Below are 27482 nucleotides of genomic sequence, written 5' to 3'. Positions count from 1 at the left end.
AGCTTTTGTTAGCTGAAAAAATGATAATTAGCTTTCACTGACCATGTGGTCATACAACTATAAATAGAAAGAATAAAAAGATAAATTAAATAAATAATTCAGACAAAACCCCCTCAGACTGTTTCTGGACTTCCTGTCATTCTGTAAAACAATAAGACTACAGCTGATTTATGGGTTTTAGTTTGCCATGTTGTGTTATCATTAATAAACGTCACTTTCCTGTCTTGGTCACCTTTTACCTTTTGTCCCATTTTGCTCTCCTGGGTTTTCCTTCTTCGAAAGAACGGATACCAAAACACACGCGCCACAGAACAAAAACTTTATTGACTACAACGCACATATACACAATCTGCACCTCACTCCTCCTTTTCTGGTGATTTCGGGAGAACATCTTCGCTCTTGAACCAAACAGCTTCACTGGTGTGACTGGCGACGATCGCTCGCTCAATGAAAGGTCCTGATATGAAAAGAGGAAAAGAAAGGAAGAAAAACGCTGTCGTCATAAAGAACGGCTCTTTTTAAGTGGAGGAGAAGCCAAACACAGACAGAGAACTGATATCTGCTTAATTGCAGGGCTGATGATCACCATCGATTGACAAATGATCCCCCTCCCCTTCTGCTGCAAGTGTTAATTAATGAAGTCAAACACATCATAAAAGGAAGATATGGGGCGGAGGTGGGTTGCAAAGTGGCTTGCAGGTATATAGCAGATGTAGGAAGTCTAAAGGAGCTTAGATGGCAATGAAGCTTCCAGCAAAGAGTTGCTGTGTTGACATTAATGACAGAGGAGGTTGTGGTTATTGAGTCAGCACAGTGTTCACAACTTCTTACGCACTCCGTGACTCTGCTTTGTAACTTTATGCAGTTTACATTTTGTGGCTGAGCTGCTGTGAATCCCAAATGTTTCCAGTTTGACATAATACCACATTGGTATGGGGCGATCGTGACTCAAGAGTTGGCAGTTCGTCTTGTAATCGGAAGATTGCCGGTTCGAGCCCCGGCTCGGACAGTCTCGGTCGTTGTGTCCTTGGGCGAGACACTTCACACGTTGCCTACTGGTGGTGGTCAGAGGGCCCGGTGGCGCCAGTGTGCGGCAGCCTCGCCTCCGTCAGTGCGCCCCAGGGCGGCTGTGGCTACAATGTAGCTGCCATCACCAGTGTGTGAATGGGTGGATGACTGGTTGTGTAAAGCGCTTTGGGGTCCTTAGGGACTAGTAAAGCGCTATACAAATACAGACCATTTATCTGGTGTTTATTTTAAATGTTTGGTTACTCTTTCGGATATTTCTTATGTTGCCATCTGCTATCTTATCTTCATCTTTCAAGTTTCCACGTCCTGTCTTGTTGCCATGATATGTAAAGCGCTTTGGGGTCCTTAGTGACTAGTAAAGCGCTATATAAATACAGGCCATTTACCATTTACATAGTTATCTTTGGCCTCAAAGCACTGATGATATCTGAGCTTCAGCAATGTATTTGTATTAATGTAATACAAATCCAAAAATAAATCCAAAAATATCCCCACCGTCACAACGCAGCTACTGATAATACTGGTTACAGACTCCTGTTTGTCAGATTTACAGAATAAATTTACACTTTTTAAATAAATAATTCACATTTAAAACATTTAAATTTACAAATGAAAAGTTCTGTTTCTCCAGGCAGAATCTCCACCATGTCCGAGGTAACCTGGACTGACTCGTATTACTGAGACACTACAATCCTAAACCTGTTAATGGAAGCAGGACTAATGAAATACTTTGCGAGACGATAATTAGAAGATGAAAACAGCCCAAGCCTCACAGTGTTAAAATAATAAAAAAAAGGAGTTTGATACAGATCAGGCTGAGCATCATTTTGCATTAAGTTATGTTACACAGCTTCTTTCCATCTCGTCCTCTTTTCTCTGTCTTTGGCTTACAAACTCCCTGCAGTCTTATTTCTCTCACGTATTTACTTTTAACATACTTATGAATAGTTATTTCAGCACTGCGTTCCCCGTCGTCTCCCGTCCTCTGCATTCATATTATTTTTCATTAGCATATTACGTCTTTGGTCGTGAATAACTCCCATCAGCCCCTTGGGGGGAGCTGGTCTCTTCTTCATCCCCACACGCTGTATTTCCGCACTTCTCTGTTTTTAAGCACATCTGTGAAGTTTACTCTTGTTTTTGCCCACGCTGCTGCCATTAGCCTCTGTCTAAATGACTCTTAAAAACAGTAATGGAAATAGAGAAGCCAATTTAACAGTAAGTATTCCTGATATTCGCGTTTTCTGATGCTTCACTACTGGTTGCCGAGGTAATTAAATTCTGCCGCGGGGTCCTTGTGTGATTCTTGTCAGGGATTTGTAACGTTTGCTGGCACAAACTCAAAGACGCGTCTCTGCTGACGAGAGTTCAGCAGAGCCCAGGTGGCCCGGCTCGACGCGGCGCCTTCATCGCCAAATGAAGCAGAGCCGCGACGACGCGCCGAGTGAGACATTTCACTCAACCGACGGTGCGTTGAGGATGCCGCGCGTAGCCGAGCGGGTTCGGCAGAGCATTAACGCTTCAAGGGTGAGCGGTGAAGACTCCCACAGGGATCGTCTGAAACTGCACACGCTCAGGTTTACTGCGAGCACTATAAACAGAAGCATCTGCTGCGCGTGCAATCACACGGCTGCTGCCAGGAAACGGTGTGATGACCTCTGCCAGGAAAAGTCCCGTTTCTCTTCTTCTTGAGGTTTTGAAGGGTCAAAAACATACAAACAAACAAACAAACAAACAAACAAACAGGCAACCGCTGGTCTCAGCCTCCTACTAGATGCACATATGGTGTCAATTTCAAAATTCTATATCATGTTATTATCAATTTATGTCAAGCTTCTCAGAGAACTTGACCACTGACCTTTAACCTTGAGGTTGAGGTCACTGAGATTCGAACTCATCCCAGATTTTCAGTAGAAGCACCTACAGTTTCAATTTGAAAATTCTAGGTGACTTCACAAGATTTTCACAGAATTTGACCTCTGACCTTTGGGTCAAAGTCGCTGAGATTCGGACTCGTCCGAGGTTTTTAGCAGATGCACGTACGGGATCAACAAAGCTCAACGCCGTTCTTATGTTATCACATTCACAAACTCAGGCGTCCATGTGGGGTGACGACATTACCCCATCAGCCTGAGGGATGAACGTCAGTTTGATTTCCATCATAACGAGCAACACAAACCTCTGGAGGCCGTTCCTTTTTAATATGTTGCATTCACGGGACTCTCATTCTGCTCGTTTTTCCCACATACGTTAAAACATGAAGCGATTTTATTTTTTTGTAAAATGAAACAATTGCAGGTATGATTGAAAACTGATATGCAGGACTGTGATGGCTGCATGCAACCACACAATTGAGATACTTTGGTAATATTCATTTGGTCTTTTGTCTTATGTTTATGTTATGCTCTAAAGCTTCTGTGATCATAAGTTAACTAATTTGATATTTTGAGTTTACCTGTAATGCATGACAGCACTAAGCTATAGCCCAAATGGTGGCATAGACTTTGCTTTGCATTGTTTGTTATTTTATATAGGTATATGTTATATTGATTATATTTCTGCTCTTTCTGAGCTACCTGACCTCCGCTCCAGTCCTTCCTGGTTTGAAAGAGGAGGCTGAGGGTGGAGCTGGTTTAAATGCAGAAGCCAATAAAGTGGACTGGACCATCTATTGTGATCATGCAGGGGGAATGGGGTTCTTCTTGAATGATGGTTAGCTGTTATCTCTTTAGTTTTCACCTTTGGTGTATATCATGGTTTATTCATTTGCTATATAACTGGAGCTGTTTCTCATTTGGGCAGGTCAGTTTGTTGAGTTATGTTTTTGTTAAGTGACTTTTGAGTAGCGTTCTGTTAAGTTAACCTCTTTTATGGGCCCACTTGGTTCTTAAAAACTTTATTTTTGTTATTTTGAATTTTTGTAATCATCTTGTCCTTTTTGGGGGTATAATAAAACCCATTTTTTGAAGATTACATTTGTGCCTGTGTGTTCCTGGCTGCTTGGATCATGACAAGGACCAAAGCAAACTTTCAAGACATTAACTCCATTCTATAATTTTATGAGAAGTATGAAGAAAAACAATAAACGATAAGAAACCCATTATTCTTTATTCTGCTGAAGAGACAAAGGTTTAGTGGTACTACGGTCTACACGAGAGAGATCGGAGTTCTCTATATGCACGGTTCCAGTTTAGATGGAGTCAGTGGTTTAAAGAGTCCTTTGTGAAAGCTCTGCAGTTTACTTCAGCGGGGAAAATGTTAATAACGTGGTATTTAGCAAGCTCAAAATTAGTTTTTAGATCGTTTAGGCCTTTCTCTCTAATGAGAATCCATTAGCTGATGATTACACTGCATCCTGTAAATCGAACAGAAAGTGGAGGAAAATGCAGAGAAATTACTGAACGAACTACAGCTTGATGGAAAAGCTGCTGACTCCTCTGCTTCTCTTCTTGATTTATAAGAAGAGAAGCTGGACAAACGGCCATAATTTTTAACTCAGGGGTCATAGTTTTTGTTTTGGTTTAACATTACACGTCAACGTCACGTCATACACTTTTTACGCTGCAGTGTTATGGTATGAAAATAAGTGGAACTCTCTTGAGGGAGTGATTGACACTCACAGGAAGAAGGCTCTGGGTTCAAAACTGATGAGCTGTGCAGGGTGTCACCTGTGACAGCTTAGACCCACCCACTGACCCCAAGAGAGATAAGCCCTTAAGAAAATGCACGGACAGACGGATGGATACATTTCCAGAGTTTTCAGCCTTCATATCTTTGCACGTACAGGACGTACCCAAATCAATTTTCAGGGCTGGAAAAAAAAAAAAAAATAAATAAAAAAATCACAAAGCGTCACAATCTGATACCAAAATCTCATTTTTGCTCAGCATGTTTTTCCCCCCTATTTTCAGCATCAATACCATGGGATATATCATAGTTTCATAGCAAACTGCACAAGTTTAATGTCTGTGCAGAGGAGCAGAAAACGTTGTGAAGCATAAATAAAGTTAATGTAAATGGGTTGAAACGCAGAGCAGAGAGGCCACAGGTTTGAGGGTCAGCCTGATTTTTGTTGGGTTTTTTCCCCACTGTGCACGGCGAGTCACATCTTGAGAACATCGGTTCATTTTCAGTTGAACAAATGATTAAAATGATTCTTTTCTGGATCCCCATGAATGCTGTTTAAAAGTCGTTTCCTCCCAGCTGTACTCCCTTAATGCGCTTTTCTTCTTTTTAATAGAGCACAGGAATGATTCCATTTTTCCAGGTAAACAAGTTTAAAACACTTGCCCTGAAAAGTGCAGCAGTAAGCCTGAAAACATCACAGAGAACACGTGGCTGGTGTGCTGCTAAACTTTTCCCTTCTCTCTGCATGAGTGGTGCTGCAGAGCCTGAAACTGAACTCGGGAGGGAAAGTAACACCATGCAGCAGATAAAAGCTGGTATGATTTAGAAGCTTTCTATCGAGTATTCAAGCAGACAAAAATAAATCAAAAGTCTGCTATTTTTCCCCTGCGAGCTATAAAAGCAGAGGTAGGGCTTGGGGAACTGTCGGAGGGCTTTTGCTGTTGGTTTGGGTGAACATACTTACCCAAGCTGGCTGGTCGGTGTGAACAAACATCAACCAGGATTGTCTGCAGGTTGGCGAAGATGTGCTCACTGGGCATGTCGCGCTAAGCAGAGGAGAGAAAACAAAATGTCTGAAACGTCTGATTATATTTACCATTTCTGAAATCCTCTGTATGTTCATACTGGTGCTGCATTTAAACAAAGAACTCCAGCATTTCAAGTTAATTTCACACATGTAGTGCACCCCTGAGCACTTCCTGGACTCACCCGACAGAAGTGCATGCAAGAGTTTAAATGTCTGCCAGAGCCCTAACCAGTGATGTCACACTGCAGCCTCCTGCTAACGCTATCCAGGCCGATCTCCAACCTTGACCCCACAGAGAACTGCAAAGCACATAGCCTGCATATAAAAGATGGACGTGGCAACTGTGACATCACCTGAGTTTGCATTTTGAAGCCTCAATGTTACTTTTTGGCCACCGCCATGTTGGATTTTCCCCTCACTTAGAAGAGAAGGTGGACAAGCTTGGTTAGCAAGCTGCCAATCACGTGTCAGATCATTTCATTTAGACTTTCTGACTCACTTTTGACGTTAGCGATTGTGACCACTGAAGAAACTTCTTTTCTTGTAGTTCTGTACCAGCTTCACTCTTCAGCCTCAGAGGCTGACGGTGTGAATGCAAAGCAGATCATTTCCTGCTGTGTCGCAACAAAGTTAAACTCTACCGACCCGACTGTCCTGCGTTTATGTGTGAAAATGTCCTGATATGCTGAGTGCTTATAAACGAACGCATGTGTGTTCTCTGCATTTTAAATTCATGCAGATGTGATAAAAATATATAGAACAGGAAAACACCAAGCCTGTAACCAGCTGATACTACTGTTTTATTTAAAAATGTACGCAGTAGAAGCAAACACACACACACACACACACACACATAAAGCATTTCCTCCCTAAACACACTCCAACATTTCCCTCAACCTTCCTCAGGGTGCATCGATTTTATGTCTCCATCCTTGTGGGAATTTATGCTTTTTTAATCAGGACCTTTTTTCCTTTGCTTTGAGCTCTAAAACTTGCAAAACTTAAAACTGCCTCATCGCTGAAAACTTCCTCTGTTGGTTTTGCACACATTCACACAGCTCCTCCCATCAATGCACATTGCATGTACCGGTTTGTTATGACGTACCGTAGCTATCTGGGTCCTAACATAGCAGTCGCTCTCCACCATGTACTCGTGACCCGTTTTAAATAGCTCCAACATCTTGGGAACGTTGATGCCGACTGAGCCTGAGAGTAAAGGGAGAAAACGGGAGAGAGAATAAGTGATCAGCGCTCATTATCTCGTAACGCATTCACACTTTAGACATCCAGTTATGGCTGTCGTCTTCGCTGGTTGTGAGTGACACTGGATTAAAACGATCGACTGCTGAATGTGAAACATTTGAACTAAAAATAAAATGTCACTGAAGCCACAACAGAATTTTGAAGTACGAATTAGAAATAATAGAATTTCCTGTCTGTTTACTTTGTTGAATAAAAGTAGGCATTAAAACTCCAGTAACTCTTCAGACATTTAATTTTTCCTGATGTTCTTTCAGATATTTATATAATGTCAGAATGGTGGATGCTCATATTAGTGAATGTGTATAAATAGGCTGGGCTAGTTTCAGACTGCTTGAAATACACAATATTCTTTCTACTCTTGGTTCTTTATGAAGACAGTTAAAGCACAAATTCCTTATTTGGTCACCTCGAGCCAAGAAACAGCCAATCAGCAGGACAGTTAAACGGCGAGGAGCTCAAACAGCTTGTTTCAATCAGAGGTTGGACTGAGATGCAGCATTAAGCACCAGTATATGATAAAAAAGGATTATTTTGAACTATAGCAGACAACCAATTAAAAATAAATAAATAAATAAAAAAAGTTCACCTTAACCTTCAACACGACTGGAGGTAAAAACAACTCTTAACCTGCAGCTCACCTCTCTTGCTCTTTGGAAACTTCTTCCTCAGTTTGTTTTTCAGTGGTACGAGCTTCGGCAGGATGTCGGGAACCGCCACATAGAAGTCTGCTGAAACCTCATCATCCAAGATCTTAAAAAAGAATAAAACCACACGACAACAAATTAATTTAAACATTAAGTCAAAGGAGCTTGGAAAGAAAAGCGTCTGGACTTCTTTAAGTTGCTTGAAGACGTTTCACCTCTCATCCGAGAAGCTTCTTCAGTTCTAAGGTCAAGGACTGAGAACCTTCACAGACAATTTAAACATTAAGACTCCTGCAGGTTTTGGTCCTCATCTACCCAAATCTGCTGCTATACTGGTGGTCTCCTGTTGTCTCATTACTGTTATCATAAGCTCTGTGCATAAACTGGACCCGTGGAGACTGAGATTTTCAGGCTGTGATGTCTGACCTGTGGACTGCCTGTCTGCAAAAGATGTGTGCTGTCGATTCTTTAAAAAGTCAGTTAACCACTGTACAAATCTGTACAGTGGGAGTTTTTTAATAATTTAACAGTTTGCCTCACAAACAAGTAAACAGCACAGAAATTTGGAGAGAAACAGAAAAGTAATACTTTTCAGTTTTCCCAAGAGGTTCTCCCGGTAAACTCGATCTGACCTCACGGGATGTGCCGTTTAGTTTAACCAACTCACCGGCTGTATGAGCTCCACTCCTCCAGCAAACACAGCTCCGTTCTCCCGAGCAACTGTGGCTTGATTAGCATCCTGCAGAGACACAACCAAAGACACCAGCGCCCATTTAAATCTGATTTGGGTGTGTCATCGTCTGGCAGACCCCGACGATGTCATTCATTATGGCCGTTAACACGCTCATCTAAGTTACAACCCACGGCCTGCGCAGCTTGACAGGAATATTAATCAAACCCTGCTCGTCGGGTTCTACGATAAAAAGCAGCCACGACCGAAGCACATTCATTACAGACAAACAGGGAGACAAATAAAAGGTGGTGCTGCTGCACATCTGAATCATGCACCGACAAAATTAAAACAATTCATCAACAACAGACACACAAATGGCTACGAAATGAAGATTCAGTGAGGCTAAAATGAAAGTTTTTACCTCTGTAAAAACTAAAACTCTGTTCATCTCTGCCTTGAAGGCGTGCGGTAAGTGCACAGTGCTGACGAAGGGGTCGACTTTTTTCTGCAAGGAGGAAAAACAGAGTAATTTATTATGAGTAACAACACCGGGTATGCTGCAGGAAAAGAGCAAAAAAATCTGGAAACAAATAAGGATGTCAATCACAGAGCAGGCCTACATAATCAAGCATTAAAGTTATTCAGCCACCACTTTAATTTTTCATTTCTCTAGAGAGTTCATAATTCATAATGCATGAGAACATTCGTTCTGCAGTGACAGACAGCTAAGAGTTTGTCTCCCGTGGACTCTCTGGACAGCACAGCAGCAGCTCTGCAGCCCTGCGATGTGTAAGAAAGAACGAAAAGAAGCACTCGTGAGGCTTTTATTCCTCGGTGTTTTCAGCAGATTAACTAAAACTGCTTGTGTTGCAAAGATTGATGTCATGAATAACCCTCAGATTGGTGGAAGCGAGGCGTGACAGTGACAGCCCGAATGGGAAAGCACCAAATAAATCCAAATAAGTCTGCCAAGTGTGACTGCTAAAATTTGTCTTCGACACACACAAACACGCACAAACGCACACACTGGCAGATGATCAACTCTCATCAGGATGTTCTTTTCTATTCTGAGGATCCAGCTCGATGATAAAAGGAAAAGCAGCCCGTGGTTTCTGGGACACTAAAAGGGTTTGATGGAACCAACGTGTGAATAGCAACAAAGTCAGAAAAGCAGGGAGCAGTTTGAAGCCATGATGTGAATCACCTTTACGTGCAGGTGTGTCCAAACCTTGCTGTGCACAGAAGACTGGGCTCCAGCAATGTTAACATACATGGTAAATGTCAAAGTAACATCCACAGAGGACCCAAGGATGAACAGAGAAACAGCCCTCTTCGTCAATATGCTTGCACTGAAATTTCTTTGAAACTGAACCAATTCTGTTCTGGAGAATTTATAGCACATGATGCAGCTGCTGTGTGTATTTTTGTGTTTGTTTATAGTAGTTATAATGTCTGCTGCCTTCTTGTCCAACATATTAATGAAAAACACTTGTCTAATCACTTCCATCTGGCAGAGAACAATTAAAAAAACCTCCCCTAGTACCACAGTTAGCCGTCGTTGTCTTTGTGCCTCGGTTAAATGGTTAAGGTGAATATAACCAAGTACTTTAACTGCATGCCATCCCTCATTCCTCTGAGTTCTCTACATTTACTACAAAGAGCTCTTCAGACCTTTTATCTTAGAAATCCATTCAGTCAACATGAGTTTCAGTGTTTTTGTCATTATTACCTTCTTCTCCAGCTTCATGTCCAGCTTCAGATCTATGTAAACCGGCTGATTGTGGGGAGTGAAGTCTAACGCCTGGAATTTCTTCAGCATGTCAATTGCCTCTGCTGGGTCATGCAGAGTCCGTGGGTAGTACCTCATAACATATACGTCATCCACAGGCGCCCATGCCGTCTTACCGAAAGGCTTATGTCTGTTTTTGTCATCGATGACCCTCTTCTCTTTCTTCACCTCCTTTTCTGCGTCGTCTTTTTTGTCTTTCTTTAGTGTCCTGGCAATCAAGAGGGGAGATGTTAACCTGAGAAATATCCGAGTCACCAGGTCAGCATCTAATTTCTCTCAATTTTATTGTTCGCACTAACCAGAAAACTGCTCTGAATGGGAAAAATGGGGTGAGTCAAGCAGAAAAGACCCCCACCTTTAGAGCCAGTAAATCATTTCTGGGTGAAAAGCTTTAAAGGTCTGTAAACTCACTTGACAGCTGCAAAGGTTCTGACAGGTAGATTCCTTGGTGCAGTCTGTGAGACACCTGAGTAAGCTGGACCGCTGGCACTCAGTAGCTGCCTCTGACATCCTGCTAAAACTGTGAAGACAGGCGAAGAAAAAAGCTTCATAAGGAGTTTAAACAAACACACATGCTGTTTTTTTCCTGTGGGACACAACATCAAACTGCACACCATAATTAAGGAAAACGCTCTGTGATTTTATAAAACATTTTTAATGAACTTTGCATAAACTAAATGCATCAAAGTATCTTTTTATTTCCAGCAGACAAGCTGATGATGAGCATCGGTGTTTAACGCTACCTAATTTAAGTATACCACTGTCTTTTGCATGACAAGCACTTCTCCCTGATGTGCATCTGCATCAGTGAGCTCATCAATTTATAAAACCACGGTTTACAGTCTCAGTCTTCCACAAAGAATGAAACCCACAGTGATGGTGTAAGTTTTAGCAGTACCCATCTTAAACTGTTTAAGTGAATCTAAATGTTTCTTTGAATGTTTTATTGATGCTGTGCTGCCAGGATGGAAGACATGTTTTATCATTAATATCAGCTTCATAAATAAAATGTGGAAGACTTTTGGGAGGACATTATTGAAATTATTTTATAATAACAAAAAGAGGTCAACTAAACATATATTTTTATGCTATTGCTAGTTTTCTGTATTGATGCTCTGCTCTCTTTTGTTTTTTAATTATTTTGGCAGTGACATGCTAAAGCTTTTTAGGATGGGTTAGCGAAATGGCAAAAGCTGTTGTGAAGTTATTAATCATTCTATTTTTTTAATGCCAGCCCTACTGTAAATGTCTTGTAACGCTGACATCAACTCATCAGGAGAAGAACACTTTATTGAAAACCTGAAACATTAATGGCTTCCTTGCAAGTTTTACTTGCAAAGTCATTAAGTGTTTATCTATTTGGAAATTCTTCTCAGTACAGTAAATGTGAAAATAAAAAGAAATTATACCTTCCAATAGTAACCGATGGGAGTTTCTTAATGAAGTGGTGTAAGTTTTGGCTATGGCTCATGTATTTTCCAAACATATTCATTTTGGATGACTGTTACATTACATGCACTGGTTTTACTGGTCGGTCAGACCACTTACGATCAAATTAGGATAACTGACACAATTAAACGACTGTTGGGCGATATCATATTTAAAATCCAACATTTTAATTTACATCAAGAAAATCGTTGGTTTCAAGTAAATTATCACAAAAATTCGTTAATAATTTGTTATTTTTAATCCGGCATATGGCGACCCAAATTAACTCTTAAAATACGACTGCAATGACAGCTTCTGACCTGGTTGTTACCGCACATCACGGCATGAAAGGAAATATAACATGAAAATATAATTAATTTAAAAAGTATCTGGTCAATCAGAGCAATACCGATTGAAAGTTTATCAAAAATTAAAATAAAATAAAATATTGTTGATTCGTGAGAAAATTAAGTGAAGACAAGCAAGCTGATAATATGTTAAACAGTCCAACAGCAGGTTGGCCATTGATTAGCTAACAGTGAAGCCAAAAGGCTACACACTCTCTGAATCGAGCCCAGAGACAAAAGCGAGAAAACAGGAAAGGACAAACGCAGCCTATAAACACATGCCTTTATTTTTTTTTAATGTCATCTAAAAAGAATCCAATTTCACAACAAAACAACTGACCTTTCCACACAGTACGCGTGCAGGTTGCCATGTCTGGGAATCGCGCTTGGCCGTGTGAAAACAGAGGTAGGCAATAAATGGTTCCGCCTCGGAAACGATCAAATGTTAGTTGAAAAAACTGAAAAGTTTTAGTTCTGGTGCATATTCTGAAACCAAAAAATACATAAATAAAAATATAAACTACCTGACAACAGTCTGAGAGTTGTATATTTTCATTCGGCATATATTTATTTCATTAATATTTACTTATTATGATAAAAAACTAAACGAATGTAGAGACAGCTGTACTCTACTCGCTGCTCTAGGAAGAAAATTGAGCATTATAAAAGTTTTTAACTAAAACCTGGACGCCGAATTTTTAGGTTTCAAACCATCCTAGCTATGTATAAATTATCTAAGATATGGTTTATCTTATTATCTCTATGCGACCATATTTTGGAGAAACGATACATGATAAATATTATATGACTAAGGTCATTGAAAAAAAAAAAAAACAATAGGACTCCTGGGTGGATAACGAGAATTTCTTTTTTTAAAAATTCATACACATTGCGCAGGCGCGTAGTTTCCCGCCACTGTCCTGCCAGATATCTCTACATCATACCAGGACAAAGATAATTTTTCCCACTATTTACAGGTAATTAAGCATTTGTTACTAACATTAATATAATCTATTAATAGAAAATCATGACTGGAGCCTGAGTTATTTCTCACTGAGCTTTAGCATTAGTCTGCCGTAAAAAAGGGAGTATAGCATGTTATCTAATTGTATTAGAATAACTTCTTTACTAGTTAGCGGTGGTAAAATAGCTCCTGCCAAAACAGTTGTGACTATTAGAAATATTGGCTCCAAATATTTTGTCTTTATGTGTTTCTTTATATGGAAAAATGGCTTTGGCTGGATTTACCTGTGGAAGCTAGCATATATATAATTTCTTTCTGTAACACTGAATTAAATTGACATCTCAGATTTGATTGATGATTCTATCATATGCAGTATGTCCTATGACCGCTGAATTTAAAAACTGGTTTAGATAACCCATTTAGCTGCTCTGATGTATTTCAACATGGGTGTCAAGTTATAATATTGCTTATAGAAGGACTTGGATATTAGATATTAGATAAATTCAATAAAGTACAGTCATATCACCCTAATTGTAGGTAAATAGGAGACAGGGTACTTTATTGTCTATTATATCTAGAAGTAGCTTTTGTATTAATCTTACTTTGAATCATGTCCTTCTAATTTTAATCATCCCATGACATTATTTGACATAAATATGTGTAATTTCCTGTTATTTGTGACCACTTAATAATTAACGTACTTCAGTAAATATGTCCTAATGAGCAAAACTGTCAGTCGTTTATTAAGCAACACAGCTGGTTTTCCTTCAGACCCAACTAAGATTTCTTTGGGATTGCCATACACTTTTCTGTCCAGGAAAAACTTTGCTTACTAAAGAACATGCACTAAAATATCTAATATCGGGAAAGTATTTTTGTTGAGATTTGGCAAAAGATATTTTGAGATGATTGTTTTAGTCTCTCCACAGAGCCCATCAACAACAGGAAGTTTTGTTCATCAGTGGCCAAATGTGGTGGTGACAGCATGCACTCAGTCAGTGTAAGTTTCTACAGTATAAGAAGTTTCTACCACTAAAAAAATAATGTTATTTAGTTCTTGTCCACTAACTTTGTGTTTTTTGAAGCATGAAAGGGTGAAGTTCATTCACAAATGCTGTGGTAATACACAATGAATAAAGTTTTTTTTTTAACGATTTCTTAGTAATGGATGGAAAAATGGATTTGTGTTTAGTTTTAGGTGAATTTATTATATCTGTCTTGAAAACAAACACACGTTGACCTTATGCTGCCATCTAGTGGCAGTTATTACAACAGTTTTTTAGCTGAGGATATGAAGTTTGATATTGTAAGCTGTCCACCATTTATGCAGTGAAGTAATTTTACTGTTGCAGGTTCATCTCATCCTGATGCTGATGAGGAAGACATGAATTGTGGTGGCGCTGCATTGGACTATTCAAAGAAAGGAATAAAGGATAAAGGCTCCTGGCCTATAAACCATCAACAGCACCTGATGAAAGTTGAGCATCTTGAAAGCATCAGAGCAGATAATTGATATGAAATAAACAGACATAGGACTGCTGCACTTAGGTAAGTGCAGTGACTAACTGTCCCGACCATATAAGTTATGGAGAAAATAAAGTGAGGACAGATATTTCTTGAACAGATTTGCAACCTTTGATGTTAAAAGCATACCCTGTACATTGCTACAAGATGTCATGTCTGAAAGTCTTTTAGGTTTTAGCTCCTGTTTCTCAGAAAGCTGGGAGTTTGAGGTAATGTTACTTATTAAGTGGCATAAAGAGCTTTGGACTGCAAAGCATCAGTGTCACTGCGACAGGAAGCTTCAGCCACATTTGGCTTTAAACTTTCTCTCTCAGGGGTCATTTAACATGTGAATACAGCTATAGTAAGTGACTGTAACTTATGTGAATGTCATACTGGGATGACAAGGAGGATAAAAATTGGCTTGAAAGTAAAGAGTGGTTTACATTAGTGTTAATGGGTGCCAATTTTGTAACTTTCAGGCTTGTACAGCTGTCTGAAGTAGGGAAATAAATTAGAACAGCTTTGTTGTGAATTCAGCTGGATTAAAATACAGTTGATGTGAGCATAGAGTTTAATTGCAGAGAGAAACAAACAGATGCAATGTTAGTTGCATGAGCTGCTTACACTAAACACATACTGGTTTTCTGTTGTTGTGAGGATCTTGTTTTCAGAAATAAATCCTCATCCACTCAGTTTTTGGTTCCTTTGGTAAAATTTGGCCTGGTTTGGTGGCAAAAGTTTGTCTCTGTTGGAAAAATCCTGACAATAAGTTTTGTGCCAGACTGAATCTCGTAACAATGTTAAAAGGCACTGATGAAAACAACATGATTCCTGAAATCAGGAACACAGGTGACATGCATGTTGTTTAGTTTCCGATCTTTTGATTGTCAGATCTTTTTATTGTGCTGCAAACAGAATATACCGTGTGTTGATTATGAGCAGATTACAGAAGCATAAACTTGGTGTCAAAGTCCTAACTTGTGGCTGTCACGTCTGTTTCATGCTTCCAGAGACAACCTGGAGATGACCCAGAACTTCAGTCAAGAGAACTACAGAACTGGAGATCTGTCTTCTTCAGACGATGACTCGTTAAGCTTGTTGAAGGATCTTAGTCCCAGGCAAAACAAAGAAGTAGCTTGGGTTGTGCTCATAGCTGATTCAGATCCAGAAGCAGGGAACAAAGAGACAAAACAGAAAAGAGAGATGGAAATAAATCATCTTAAACCAACTGAACCTGTGACATCCAACTGTATCCAGTCTACATCAGGCTGCGGAGAAGCTTCATCACAAGCAGGTAATTACCGTCATTACGTTATGTCACATGTTTTAGTTTATGTTTACAAATCTGCTTTTGATTATCTTATTCAAGCAAAAGTCTCACGACGTATGAAAATTCCCTCCCAAAAATACCTTCACAAGAGAAATGCAATGGGAGAGACTCTGCTACACGCTGCATGCAAGAAAGGAGATCTCAGTCAAGTCAAAATGCTCATTCAAGCAGGAATCAGTGTCAACATGGAGGACTACGCAGGTGTGTCACAGCTCAATCACATCTGTACTCTGACAGCGTCATCCTCTGTCTGTTCCTTATGACGCAATAATTAACCATCAAACACAAACATTGTGATCACTAAATATTGACTTCAACTATCAGGATGGACGGCTCTTCACGAGGCGTCTGCTGTGGGTGATGAAGCGGTGGTGGAGCAACTGTTGAAGGCTGGAGCTGATGCTAATGTTAGAAGCTGTGATGGAGTGACACCTCTACATGATGCTGTTTTCAGTGGACACTATCAGGTGATGGACAAACTTTTAAGGTGCAGAAAATTGTTTTTTGTAACACTTTCCACATGTCCGTAGATGCAAAGTTTCACAAACTTTACAAACTTTGATTCATCTGTCATGCTGCATTAGATGGAATGCCCTTGAGAAATAGTTTGATGTGAAATTCATGTGTGCTGCGCAGGTAGTGAAGCTTCTCCTTCAGTCTGGAGCAAATGCCAGCGACAGGAACACTAGTGGCCTCAGTGCATTAGACATGGCAAAGGAAGAACACATCAAAGAGCTGCTCAGGACTTTCCAGGTGTCTTCTGTTAATCACACAAAGTCCTATAATGCATCTTCAAAGCACAGAGAACCAGGTGAGCAACACCAGAGTGTCTTATGTAGTATTTACGTCACGGCCGTGCAGCAATAGTAGATACAAAAACCAACTTTCTTGTCTCGCAGGCTGGGTTGTTGTTATGGTGAAGGGAATATCACTGAGCTGCTTTTAGAGCTGGAGATGTAAACTAATAGATTAACTAATAGAATCTAAACCATAGGAGACAGTGCTGAGTGGCTGGATGAGCAGTAGAGAAATGAAATCTGAATAGTGGATTGTTTCAGGTGCCACGTCCTCAGAGCCTCGCTGCCAGAGCAGTCGTAACTGCAGTGAAACATCCAACCTACAGTGGAGGGATTCAGGTGATAAAGGCGGAGCCAGGGGGCCCAGAGATTTTGAGCTGAGACAGAAAGATGCCACCACTCATAATGTGAGAGCGTGTTACACTTTCAGTAGCTCTTTCTATTGACTATTGGACAAAAACAGTTCTTTCAACCATTCAATAGGCCTAATTAACAAATTACATGTATTATCACTTTATTGAAAGGTTCACAGGTGTGACTATTTTGATAATCTGTCTCTTATTTTTTTATTATATAGCCAAGTCATTCAGAGGCAATAACAGTGATTTTGGAGGAGGTCAGAAGGAAACAAATAGAAATGTCAACTTGGCCTCTGACAAGTCTGAATGATTCAGGTAAAAGCTGCGTTAAAAGACAACCAGAAAGATACTAAGCGTGTTTTATTGACCATATTTGTGCTTTTTTACAGACAGATCTCATGCAGCTCTAATGGAGATCCAGAGTGTGCTGATTGAGGCGCTCGCCAAGCAGCAGTCGGAGAAGGAAAATCTTGCCCGAAAATATCGGTCAGTACAGGAACTGCTCTCATCTTTGGCCTAAACAAAACTTTGTGCGAAAGCACCTTGCTTTTTCAGACTTTCAGGACATATCTACATTAACTGAACAGTAATTGTGTACTGTTTTCAACAGAGAATTATTTAAACGATATTTCCTAAAGTGAGCAAAGAGTTTGGCAATGTCATTCATTTGTTTTCAGTAAGTAGTGCCTCCACCACAATAAGAGTTGGCTGGAATGGTGGTGAAAGTGAGATATTTAAAGTCTTTCCTCAATTTTGATGGAAGTGTGACCTTTTTTTCCTGTGGTTGTTTAAACCACGCAACTAAAGTGAAACTAAGTTACATCATTATATTTTATTAGTGGAAACTTAACAATGGCTGATGTTCTTGTGTTGACTTTTATTTAATTAAAATTTGAATCAGATTCTTTTTTTTTCATGACTGATAAAATGGGTCATGATAGATGAAGTTTAAGAACCACTGGATTAATAGCTAAAACTCTGTTGCCTTCTTGTGTTAAATAAAAAGGATTACATGATATTTTATTGTCACCGGTCCAACAGCAGTAGAAACTAAATAAAGGTATTAATTATTATTATAAAGGTGCTTCGGTTTATTGCTGTGATGGTTTTTAATGAATCTTTTCCGGTCTTTACTTCAAGTGTAACACTCTTCTTTGATTTTCTTGGTGTAGGAGTGTGCCTGACTGCCTTCGTCACTGTTTGCTAAAAAGTCAGATCTCACCCCTTGCTTCATGCCAGAGAACCTTGATAGAGATACTCCAGAAGCAAATGTATTTGGTGGAAATGTACATTACCACGAGAGCCAAACTTTCACTGGATTCTTCAAAACCCAGAGAAACACGTGGATATAATCAATGTAGTCATAAAGCACCTACACCTGCTAACCTGTTGAGGTCGACCAGATGCGACCAGTCAGCCAGTAGCTGTCCAGACACTCCACAACCAGGAATTGCTTTAGAGCATTTCAGTATAATGACCAGACGAAAAAATGCTTTGATTCAGAAAAGAGCCGTGGACAACAGCAGACGTCTCTCTGTGCTCATCCAGAGGGGAATCATCTCACCTGGAAGTGCCCTACAGCTGCTGTTGAAGGTCAGCAAAAAGTCTTACTGTTTTTTATCATGTGACCATGTGAACCTTTAATAACAATGAGTAATGACTGGCTGCTATTCTACAATTTACATATCAATATGTAGTTTTTTTTTTTACCAATTCATTGGTTACTCCCACCATGTGTGAACATACAAACTGTTATACTGGTATCATAGTCTTTTTGTTATTATAAAACATAAACAAATAACATAAAGGATCCATAGTCAGGATTGCTGATTTTGTTTGTCTATTGGAGAGGACATATCAAAGAGGGAAAATCTGAACAACTTCATTTTCTTAATTTCTGGAGATTTTTTGTGGCGTTACTACTTTAATATAGGGTTGAAATATCTGCATTTATGTAAAGAAAAAACATCAGACACCAGGTGGCGGTGTTACTCGTATAGTTGTGGTGCAAATAAAAGAAAAAAATATTGACAAGATTATTGAAATGAAAAAAATTGTTTTCAATTTGTTTATTAAAAGACTTGATTGATAACTAAGTTGGGTACGAAATGTTTGATAACAGACAAATACACATTGTTGGGATTTGTGCAGATCAGGACTGTAAAAAACATTGTTGAACAGGGAGTGTTCAAGAAGCGTGGTTAACGTAGTTGTCAGTGAGGCTAAGTCTCCAAACTCAGGGTGCTGGTTTAGCTCAGTGCGTTCGGCAGGTGACCACATGCCATATGGCAGCTGGCCTGGATTCAAGTCTGACCTGTGGCCCTTTACTGCATGTCTTTTCTCTCTCTGTTAACTGATACTTGAGATTGAAAAAAACATGGTCAGCCAAGGTGGCAATCCTTGTGTTCTTGATATAGGAAGGAATGTATTCCCTGTATCCTTGAAATCTGCAACTGCATCGACAGTGAATTTGAAAACAATCTTACTTTTTTCAGGGTCACAGTCACTTTGCTAGTGTGCTGGCCGATGGCTCCATTCTGAGTAAAGGAAAGGTGCACTTGGCTCCTGAATGCTGGCTCAAGTCGATTCTTGGGAAAAACATCCCAGTCAGCTCAGCATATGCCTGGGACAAGGTTCGATACCCGCTCACATTATCAAAAAAATAATGAATCTCTTGTAGTAGGTCACACAAAGCAGCCTGAGGTGATTTTCAGATAGAGCAGCCCGCATGAGGGAAAAATTAATCAGTTCATTCATTACTATCAGACCACTCCTGCGGGTCCTTATGAAGAAGAAAAAGAAACAGAAAATAATTCATAAGTTCATAAGAAAGAAAACTGCTTCCTTTTTCATTGTGTTGTTTGAATTACCCGAATATGTTGCTGAAATGTGAGTTGTATGTTCTTAAAGTTTTTATATGCAAATAAATAATGACCATAAAAAATGTGATTTAGATTCAGGTAGCAGAGGAATATGAGCAGTAGAGCAACTGTGCTCTTGTTAATTTGTTCAGCACATGGAGTAAAGTAACTAAGTAAAATATTATTTGAATTGCGTCTTTCAAGATAAGCGGAAGGGAATGGATGGATTAAATAAATTCAACTTGTTGAAAGAAAAATTAAAAATTTCTTCACATATATGGTAAAAAAATACTGTTATTATCACACATGAAATTTCGCTGGATGTAGACTTATTTTTCCTTTGTAGGCTATAAATTATATAGTGTTTGTTATAGAGTGGTGTTAAAAACTCAGGTTCCACATATCCTACAAATGCTCATTTCTAGACGTGGATTTTACTGGTTAGATATTTGTGAACTCTGAACATTTTCTATAATTTCCCCAGGTGACATTCGGAGGCAGACCTTTGTCTTTTTACTTACTGAACATGGAGGGTGATGAAAACACACCACAAAGGTGTCTTGAGGAAAACCGCACAGGCAGTTCTTCTAAAGAGCTGATAACTACTGGTATGTTCATGTCTGCTGACAAGTGTAGCCCCAACATCAGATCCAACACTTCCTGCCATGTTTACAGTCAGGTCCCTGCAGCAGGTGGAGAACTAGTTCATGTGGCAATGCTGCAAACCAAAAAAACACGGTGCGCTGCAGTCCAAGACAAAGGAGTTCACCTGCAGAATGACAGACTTATTGGAGAGACTGCTGACTCTATTTCTTCTTTATTTGTTTGCCAAAAGGTATTCAGTAAATAAAGGATTTACAGAGGAGCACTTTGTAAACTGTTCACCACTTTGGAAAATCCTTGAAAACACTACTATGACATTTCTTTTAAGGCTACTCAAACAAACAAAGAGGGCACAAAGGCAGCTGATAAAGCCTAGGTATCAGTTTGTCACAGCATTATTAAGCTATATTGTAGTTCTTTTATTGTATTGTCTTTTAATTACGCAGGAACAGACAGCTTGAACCATCACATGAAGATCAAGATCATCCATTTGGTGAACGATGAAGAGCTGCTGCCAAATGCTGTAATGGACATGTACTGGGACAAGCTCATAAAGGAAGACTACTCCGAGTCTCAAGACTGGGCAAGTTAATTATTGTAACTTGCTCTACTCATATTTTGACTGTTCTGCTTAGTTATTTTAGGATCATTTGCATTTGCTGTACTTTTTCCTATACACACACACATATATATATATATACGTCTATGTCTATATATTTATTTTTTCTTTTTTATTTCTTTTTGAGCTTTGCTAAAATAAAACTTGCTGTAACTTCTCCTTCAAACACAGTCCAAAGTGGTTTATTATTTAACCTGAAGAACAAAGACATTTATCTTCTGCCACTATCAGTAAAACACAAACCACATTTTTCTTTTTAGATGATTTTTTGGCATCTTATCAGAAAGCTATAGTGCAGGGATTGCAGTAAATATAGAGGATAAAGATACAACAAAGTCTTGATACCACACCACATCTTATTGACTTGCTGCTTTGGTTCAAACGATCGTGACATCAGGTGCACTGGAGAGGCAACAACAACAACTGGGTTTTATAGATGGTGGCTACACAGCATTATTCTCTCTTTATCCGTGCTGACTGATTCTTCTCAACTTTTGTTTTTAGCCCTCAGATGTAAAAAGCTGATGATGTATGGTTGTCTCCTTGCCAAGCGGGCAGTGTGACCTTGACCTCAAGGTCACACTAAGTTTTCTGGAAATCTTGCAAATGCATTTTGCCATACATGCCTACTAGGAGGCTGAGGAGTAGCACTGGGAGTCCCTGTTGCCACTGATAGCATGAGACGGTACCTGTAGCCCATTCAGGTTGCACAGGCAGTCCAGCTTCTACAGGATCCAGACGGGTTGCTGCGTCTTTCAGCATAATCTCAAGAGTGTGGAGAAGTTGCCAGGACATGGGCCATTTCATGATGAAGTACTCACTAACCACTAACACTTAAAGAGTTTCCTCTTTAATTTCTTAGTTTTTTCTGTCCAGTTTGGGGTTTCACTAACTCAGAGAACATTTAATGAGCTCAGAGGTCAGATTGACCTTTAATCTAATACAATATTCAGGTTGTTACACTTGTACATTTGTGACTCCACAACAGGACAGAATTTGTGATTTTTTTTCTGGCAAATTACCAATTAACTTTGTAATCTCAGGGAATATCTATTTTTATTTTTATTTTTTTAATGTAGAGATTTTTCTCATTTATTGACAACTTTAATCTCATAGAATATCCAGATGTCCTTTGTCATAAAATCAGAAATTCAGATTGCTTTTCTCTGAATATTAGGAACCATCAGCAATCATAATACTTTTCAGTTATTATCACCATTAAAGCGTCACTGAAGCCCCTTGAAACTCTAACTTCAGTTCCCAGAGGTCTGATCAACATTAATGGGAAAGGAAAAGCATCTGGAGTCATCTCAAAGTTTAAAAACAAAGTCTAGCTAATTGTGATTGTGTTCCTCTGAAAATTACCATAATTTCCAGCTGTTGTATTTTTATTTATTTTTTTAAATGAGCATCAGTATTGGAGCATCATTGAAGCCCCTGAAAAATGCTCTCAGCTCACAGAAAGCAAGCTAATTTTCATTTTCATTCATGACAGCAACAACGCTGGGGTAAAAAGTGTTTGAAGTCAGGTCTGTATGATTTAAAAAGATTGGACGGACTATTTGTGTTATTATAATCTCAGGGAATGTACTTTTTCTTATATTTTAAGAAGTATTTTTCTTACATTTATTACTTAAATTTCAAGAATATCACAAGCTTTTTTCTGTAAATGTACAGCTATATTGTTGGATGGTATGATTTTTTTATCCTCTGACTATAACATGCTTCCTTTTAACCAGTGAGGAGTCTTGGTTAAAAACACTGGCACCGGTCATTCTTATGTAGGACCCAAACACAGCACCTAAAGATGGTTCAACCACCAGCAGGTGGCAGCATACACTGCACAGACAACCAGACAACAATAAGTGTGTCAGAGAGAAAAGATTCCCCCCTGCAGAAACAGGATGTGTCCAGACATGGGGGTTTATACAGTCATGTGATCCCACTCTGCTCCTCCTTATCTCTTATGTAATCCCCATCTCAGCCGTGGGTTGCCCCCACCCACCCCCCACAACTGCTGACCTGAATATGGTAATTGTGACCACTTATCTGTGGTGGTATATGTTTTCTTCCTCTAGAAACTGATGTGCGGAGGACATAGATGTCTTGAGGAGTAAAGTAATGAAAGTCTGTAGGTCCGTGTGATGGATTGTTAAGCCTGCACACGGCAGCTGTCACACCACTTCCTTGTTGGCAGTGTGTGGTGAAAAATTTGTGTTATTTTCCATTGCTGATGGTCATTAAAATGTAAGGGAGTGTTGTTAAGAGATCAATTTACTGAGGAAGTAGCATGCCTTTAAAATGGCCATAAATGCTTTGTAGGCAGAAGAAAGACACAGATGAAGATAAATCAGGCTTTTTAATAATGAACAAGTTAATAAAGCTGGATCAGGATAACACATTAATTCAGTTCAGCTTGAGGTTTGTTTATTTCTCCATGCACTACATTCTTTCCAGGCTGTTTAGTGCTCCCCTTCCTCAACCAAACTGCTTAGTGTGTCACTCGGGCCGCCCAGTAACAGATGAGTATTGTCTGGGTGCCTCTATGGAAGCCTGTTGCTACCAAGAAAAGCAAATAAGCAGATATGAAGGCAGGCAGGCAGAAAACAAAAATTATAAATAATAATCATTGTAACAGTTTCTTACCTTTATCAAAGTTATTTTAAAGATTATCAAAATTCATATTTAGTCAATTAAATTTTTGAGGTGATGGTCAAAAATAGCTTAGCTGGATGCTAAACTGTGACAACCATTATCACATCACCAAAATGTTTTATTGATTAATTTATTTATTCATTCATTAGGTGGAAAATTAACTAATTCGGCTTCATTCTTGATACATATAGGTAGGGCAGGGACAAGGGCAGTTAAAAACATTGGCACCAGTGGTTAGAATAAACACCGTGGTGGTAACAGGGTCACTCTACACCACTCTATACTTCTGTTTTAAATATGATTAATTTGGAAATGAACAAAAAATAAAGGAAAATATGAGATCAAAGCTCTTGTTATTCAGATTTTTTATGATGATGATAATGTGAGTTTGTGACAGCCCTATTAATTTTATAATTTTTAATTGTTTATATTTGTTAGTGTTGTAAATATAAAATATAGTTCTAGATTGTTTCCCCCTTTTATATAAGCTACAATTTTACACATCAGTGAACTTCTTTTTAAAACACATTTTTTATTATGACTTTTATGTAATTCCATTTCATTTGAGAGGTTTTTACCTTCTGGTAAATTGTCTTGTTTCTAGGAACAAAAGCACAAAGGATAATCAACGGGCTTACCATAATTAAATTTTTCATTTTTATTATTTTTTGGGGGGTGAGGGTTTAAATATATAATTTGTTTTATTTTTAATTTTTTTTAAATTTTACTTAACTAATCTTTTCTCATTTTATAAAATGTTTTTTTAGTTAACTAATGCCATTGCTTCATGTACCTGAATTCTCTACACTGAGAAATGAATGACTGAAGTTACGTGTGCCATGATGCTCAGGCTGAGTGGGTGGGAAGGCTGAGATGGTTTGGACATATGCAGAGGAGGGATAGTGGATAAACTGGACAAAGAATGTTGAATACGTGGGAGGAAAGGAGGAAGACCACAGAGGAGGTCAGTGGATGTAGTGAAGAAGGACACGCAGAGGGTTGGTGTGATAGAGGACAATGCTAGGGATAGGGTGAGATGGAAACTGAGGTGGTGACCCTTAAAGGGAGCATCTGAAATAAGATACTTTCATAAGTTATTTTTTATTTACTAAGTAAAAAAAAATGTTTTCATGAAAAATAAAATTACATTTTATATATGATAATTTTAATGATTAAAAATACTTGAATTTTGGTCAACTGATAGATGGATTGTTTTTTTATTAGTTCTATTCATTAATCTTTCTTTCTTGCTGGCATCAATGGGCTTCCATACATTCTCCACTTACACCAATCATAACAATGAAAGGGGGCGGGGCCACATTGGGTTAGGTTGTCACTCTCATTGGGTAAATAACAAACCACCCACTTATTTTGAAGCCTGCCGTTAAGGAGTCACGAGAAGTTTAACGGTTAGAGAAGCTCAAGGAAAATGACACAAATGAACCTGATGAAAACGGCTTCACTGGAGTGGTTCTGACAAGCAGACGACGCCCGCTTGTATCGCAGGTGCCGTCTCGTACTTTGTTAGCCCACCTGCACTCGGGGCGGCTCGAGGAACCGCTGTAGCTGCTAGCGAAGCTCGTTAGCCGCTAACCAGCGAAGCTAGCGAGCTAACTAGACGAATCGCCCGACTAGAGCGACCAAGTGGCGGGCGTGAAGCTAACCACGTCAGGGCTGGTTTTGGAGGGCTGGTTGGCTGAATTTATTCCGTTGAGGAGTTTATTTCCGCCCTTCTTCTACAGTGCTGCTCTTCTTCCCCGTTTCATTGTGTCGGAGCGTCCTGACTGCATGCACGCATGCTAGCAACTGCCACAACTAGCTAGCGTAAGCTAAAGTGGCAGTTTTTGTTTTTGTTTTTCACGCTGTCGCCGGTACGAGATTTCGGAACGCGGTTGTGTCACCATGACGCGTGGTTATTAAGTGGACTTTTTAAATGTCGTGCAGCCCCTCTAGGAGAACCAGACGCGGAGCATGCAGGAGAAGAAGAGAGTCCAGATAAGTAGATAGGGGACGCGACCGAGTTAAACTGGACTGCGGAGTCGATTCGCCTCTGATTAGGGATTGCATTTTGGTTGGCCCTGACAGAGAAAGGAAAGGATGAAGAAGTTTTCGAGAATGCCAAAGTCTGAGAGCGGTGGGCTCGGAGGGGCATCCGGGTCCAGCTCCAGCTCCGGAGTCAGCAGCTACTTCGGGAAAGTGTTTTCAGTCGGCCGGTACCAAGTCACCGTGGAGGAGCTTGTTGCAGAGGGTATGTATCGCACATGCAGCTTAATGATAGTAACGGGTTTATTTTATGGCTCGTGTTTGTTCTACTGAACATCTCCTTGTGATAGAAGTAGGTCGCTCTCCTCTTCCAGGCAGTTGCCACTTAAACTGGGACACCGGGGATTTGGTGCATGGCTAGAATTAAAGCTTTCCCCATACGGCTGTGGTTTACATCTTGCTTCAGCTGATCCAAGACTAGGGGAGTGGAGAGGAGAAGGTGTGGGTTGCCCTCGGGGTCCAACCCTCCTGTGTCAACATAAAGCAGTGTAAAAGTCACTTTTGCCTTATCGAGAGTCTTTAGCATGGGTTAAAACAGTTTTGCCCTCTTTACAGCATTTGTGTAGTGCTTGTTTACAGCAGCAGTCCTGTCATTGTACCCTCCCGTATTAGAGAGAAAGCCACACCAATCAGATGACCCCATGTGAGCAAGCACTTGGTTATGGTGGGAAGGACAAACTACTTCTTCCTTTTTTTTTTTTAACAGGAAGACTTCTCCAACAGAAATGGGCTTAGGGTGGGGCTCCCATCAGGCTTAGCCTGATTTATTTAGTTATTTATTTTTGGTGGGGGAGACTAAGGGAAAAAAGCAAGCTATAAAATATTAAAATAAATGTACAAAAGTATTAAACATAGAAATCAAGAAATGATGATGAGCACATATGCATAGTCAGCTAAGAATGACCTACTCCAGGTTAGGACAGGAGGTACACATTATTAATACACACTACAGTAATAATTAGGAATGGACTAGTTTTGAAAGACTGATTTCCTGCTGTAGCTTGTTTTGAGATATTACATCTAAATGTGTGACACATAACTTTGAAATTAAAATCTTGAGAATAAAAACATTTTTACTAGTTTCATTTATCTATGCTTAGTGTGTGGTCACTTGTCCAAAAGCACCTGTTAGGCTGAGGAATCCCTGAACTCTCTGGCTGTGTGGGGGAATTTAAATCAAAGTAAAAGTCTTTCAGTCTCAAGATGTAAAAACCTACAAATGTGAACTTTTTTGTTTTTCCTTTTTTTGTCATTTAAATTGAGCTGTGAACTTGTTGGAAACTTGGTACTGGCTTTATTTGGCCCCTGGTTTTGCCTGCTCTACCACTTTTGAAGATGTGCTTTGCAAGACTTCTTGGAAAGATTTTAAAAATTCCTTCCTGATTTAACAACGCCTTGTGTTCAAAAATGTGTTCACAAATGTTGAAACCACCTCCAAGCACATTCAGCCAGCCGGGCAGAGAAAAGAGGAAGTGTGGAAATAAACAGCTTTTGAGCAAGAGTTACTGGTTCACAAATTGTCCAGTGCTTATCAAAGCATGTTGATTGAAAACATATTTAGAAACTTTAAAGGTAATTTAGCTAATTAGACAGCTAATTAGTCCTTAGAGTGGTTTTGTCAAACATGCAGCCCAGGGGCCTCAACCTTCAAAACAAAGATGTCGAAACTGTCCCTCTGGATCAGTTTGCAAAGAAGTCACTTATTTCTGCAGTTCCTTTTCTTTCAAATTCATGGTGTGGTAATGCCAGCTTCACTACAAATACCTACAAAGTTTAAAGTATTCCTAAATATTGACCAGATATTTACCAGCTTTGATTTAAGAGTAAACATTTTACACACATCAGATATTGTTTTGGTGTTTGCTAATTTTCAACTTGTTGAAAGCCAAAAAGTAGTTGATGTCAATCAGAAATATGC

The 27482-nt window shown here is 39.4% G+C and overlaps 3 protein-coding genes across 7 annotated transcripts in view; 2 read left to right on the top strand and 1 right to left on the bottom strand.

The window, feature by feature from the left end:
• Positions 1 to 305: 305 nt before the first annotated feature.
• Positions 306 to 12276, bottom strand: mrpl1 (mitochondrial ribosomal protein L1). Its single transcript, XM_085181008.1, has 9 exons — positions 12168 to 12276; positions 10464 to 10572; positions 9993 to 10260; positions 8685 to 8768; positions 8258 to 8329; positions 7585 to 7696; positions 6789 to 6889; positions 5621 to 5702; positions 306 to 457 (listed from the first exon to the last, which is right to left on the bottom strand). The coding sequence occupies exons 1-9, from the start codon at positions 12196 to 12198 to the stop codon at positions 357 to 359; spliced, it is 960 nt and encodes a 319-aa protein (XP_085037134.1). The 5' UTR covers positions 12199 to 12276; the 3' UTR covers positions 306 to 356.
• A 430-nt stretch (positions 12277 to 12706) lies between these two features.
• LOC146506198 (ankyrin repeat domain-containing protein 31-like) lies at positions 12707 to 25300 on the top strand. Of its 4 annotated transcripts, XM_085181005.1 has the most exons (14): positions 12707 to 12804; positions 13710 to 13791; positions 14144 to 14339; positions 15308 to 15591; positions 15667 to 15828; positions 15952 to 16094; positions 16264 to 16438; positions 16686 to 16831; positions 17002 to 17098; positions 17173 to 17269; positions 17956 to 18376; positions 19279 to 19416; positions 20129 to 20252; positions 20694 to 25300. In XM_085181005.1, the coding sequence occupies exons 4-14, from the start codon at positions 15321 to 15323 to the stop codon at positions 20837 to 20839; spliced, it is 1920 nt and encodes a 639-aa protein (XP_085037131.1). In that variant the 5' UTR covers positions 12707 to 12804; positions 13710 to 13791; positions 14144 to 14339; positions 15308 to 15320; the 3' UTR covers positions 20840 to 25300. The 4 variants fall into 4 exon arrangements, with proteins under 4 accessions (XP_085037131.1, XP_085037127.1, XP_085037129.1 ...); XM_085181001.1 differs by lacking the exon at positions 20694 to 25300 and having other exon boundaries at positions 20129 to 20686; XM_085181003.1 differs by lacking the exon at positions 20694 to 25300 and having other exon boundaries at positions 12708 to 12804; positions 13721 to 13791; positions 20129 to 20686.
• bmp2k (BMP2 inducible kinase) overlaps positions 24874 to 27482 on the top strand; it is a 57504-nt gene continuing 54895 nt past the window's right edge. For both annotated transcript variants that reach the window (XM_085181000.1, XM_085180999.1), the window contains exon 1: positions 24874 to 25769. In XM_085181000.1, the coding sequence (XP_085037126.1) occupies positions 25619 to 25769 (151 nt within the window). In that variant the 5' untranslated portion in view covers positions 24874 to 25618. The remainder of the gene's footprint in view (positions 25770 to 27482) is intronic.

This window comes from Neolamprologus multifasciatus, chromosome 12 (assembly GCF_963576455.1).
Source record: "Neolamprologus multifasciatus chromosome 12, fNeoMul1.2, whole genome shotgun sequence".
In the NCBI taxonomy this organism is placed as follows: Eukaryota; Metazoa; Chordata; class Actinopteri; order Cichliformes; family Cichlidae; genus Neolamprologus; species Neolamprologus multifasciatus.
This window is presented reverse-complemented; position numbering and strand designations above follow the sequence as displayed.

Excerpts from the sequence above, each read along its gene's own strand:
- mrpl1 (XM_085181008.1), bottom strand. The coding sequence starts at position 12,198 with ATGGCAACCTGCACGCGTACTGTGTGGAAAG. Across the intron at positions 10,573-12,167 it reads CACGCGTACTGTGTGGAAAG|TTTTAGCAGGATGTCAGAGG; the intron begins GTCAGTTGTTTT and ends CTGTCTTCACAG. Across the intron at positions 8,769-9,992 it reads ACATGAAGCTGGAGAAGAAG|AAAAAAGTCGACCCCTTCGT; the intron begins GTAATAATGACA and ends TCCTCCTTGCAG.
- LOC146506198 (XM_085181001.1), top strand. The coding sequence starts at position 15,321 with ATGACCCAGAACTTCAGTCAAGAGAACTACAGAACTGGAGATCTGTCT. Across the intron at positions 17,270-17,955 it reads AATCTTGCCCGAAAATATCG|GAGTGTGCCTGACTGCCTTC; the intron begins GTCAGTACAGGA and ends TTCTTGGTGTAG. Across the intron at positions 19,417-20,128 it reads CAGCATATGCCTGGGACAAG|GTGACATTCGGAGGCAGACC; the intron begins GTTCGATACCCG and ends TAATTTCCCCAG.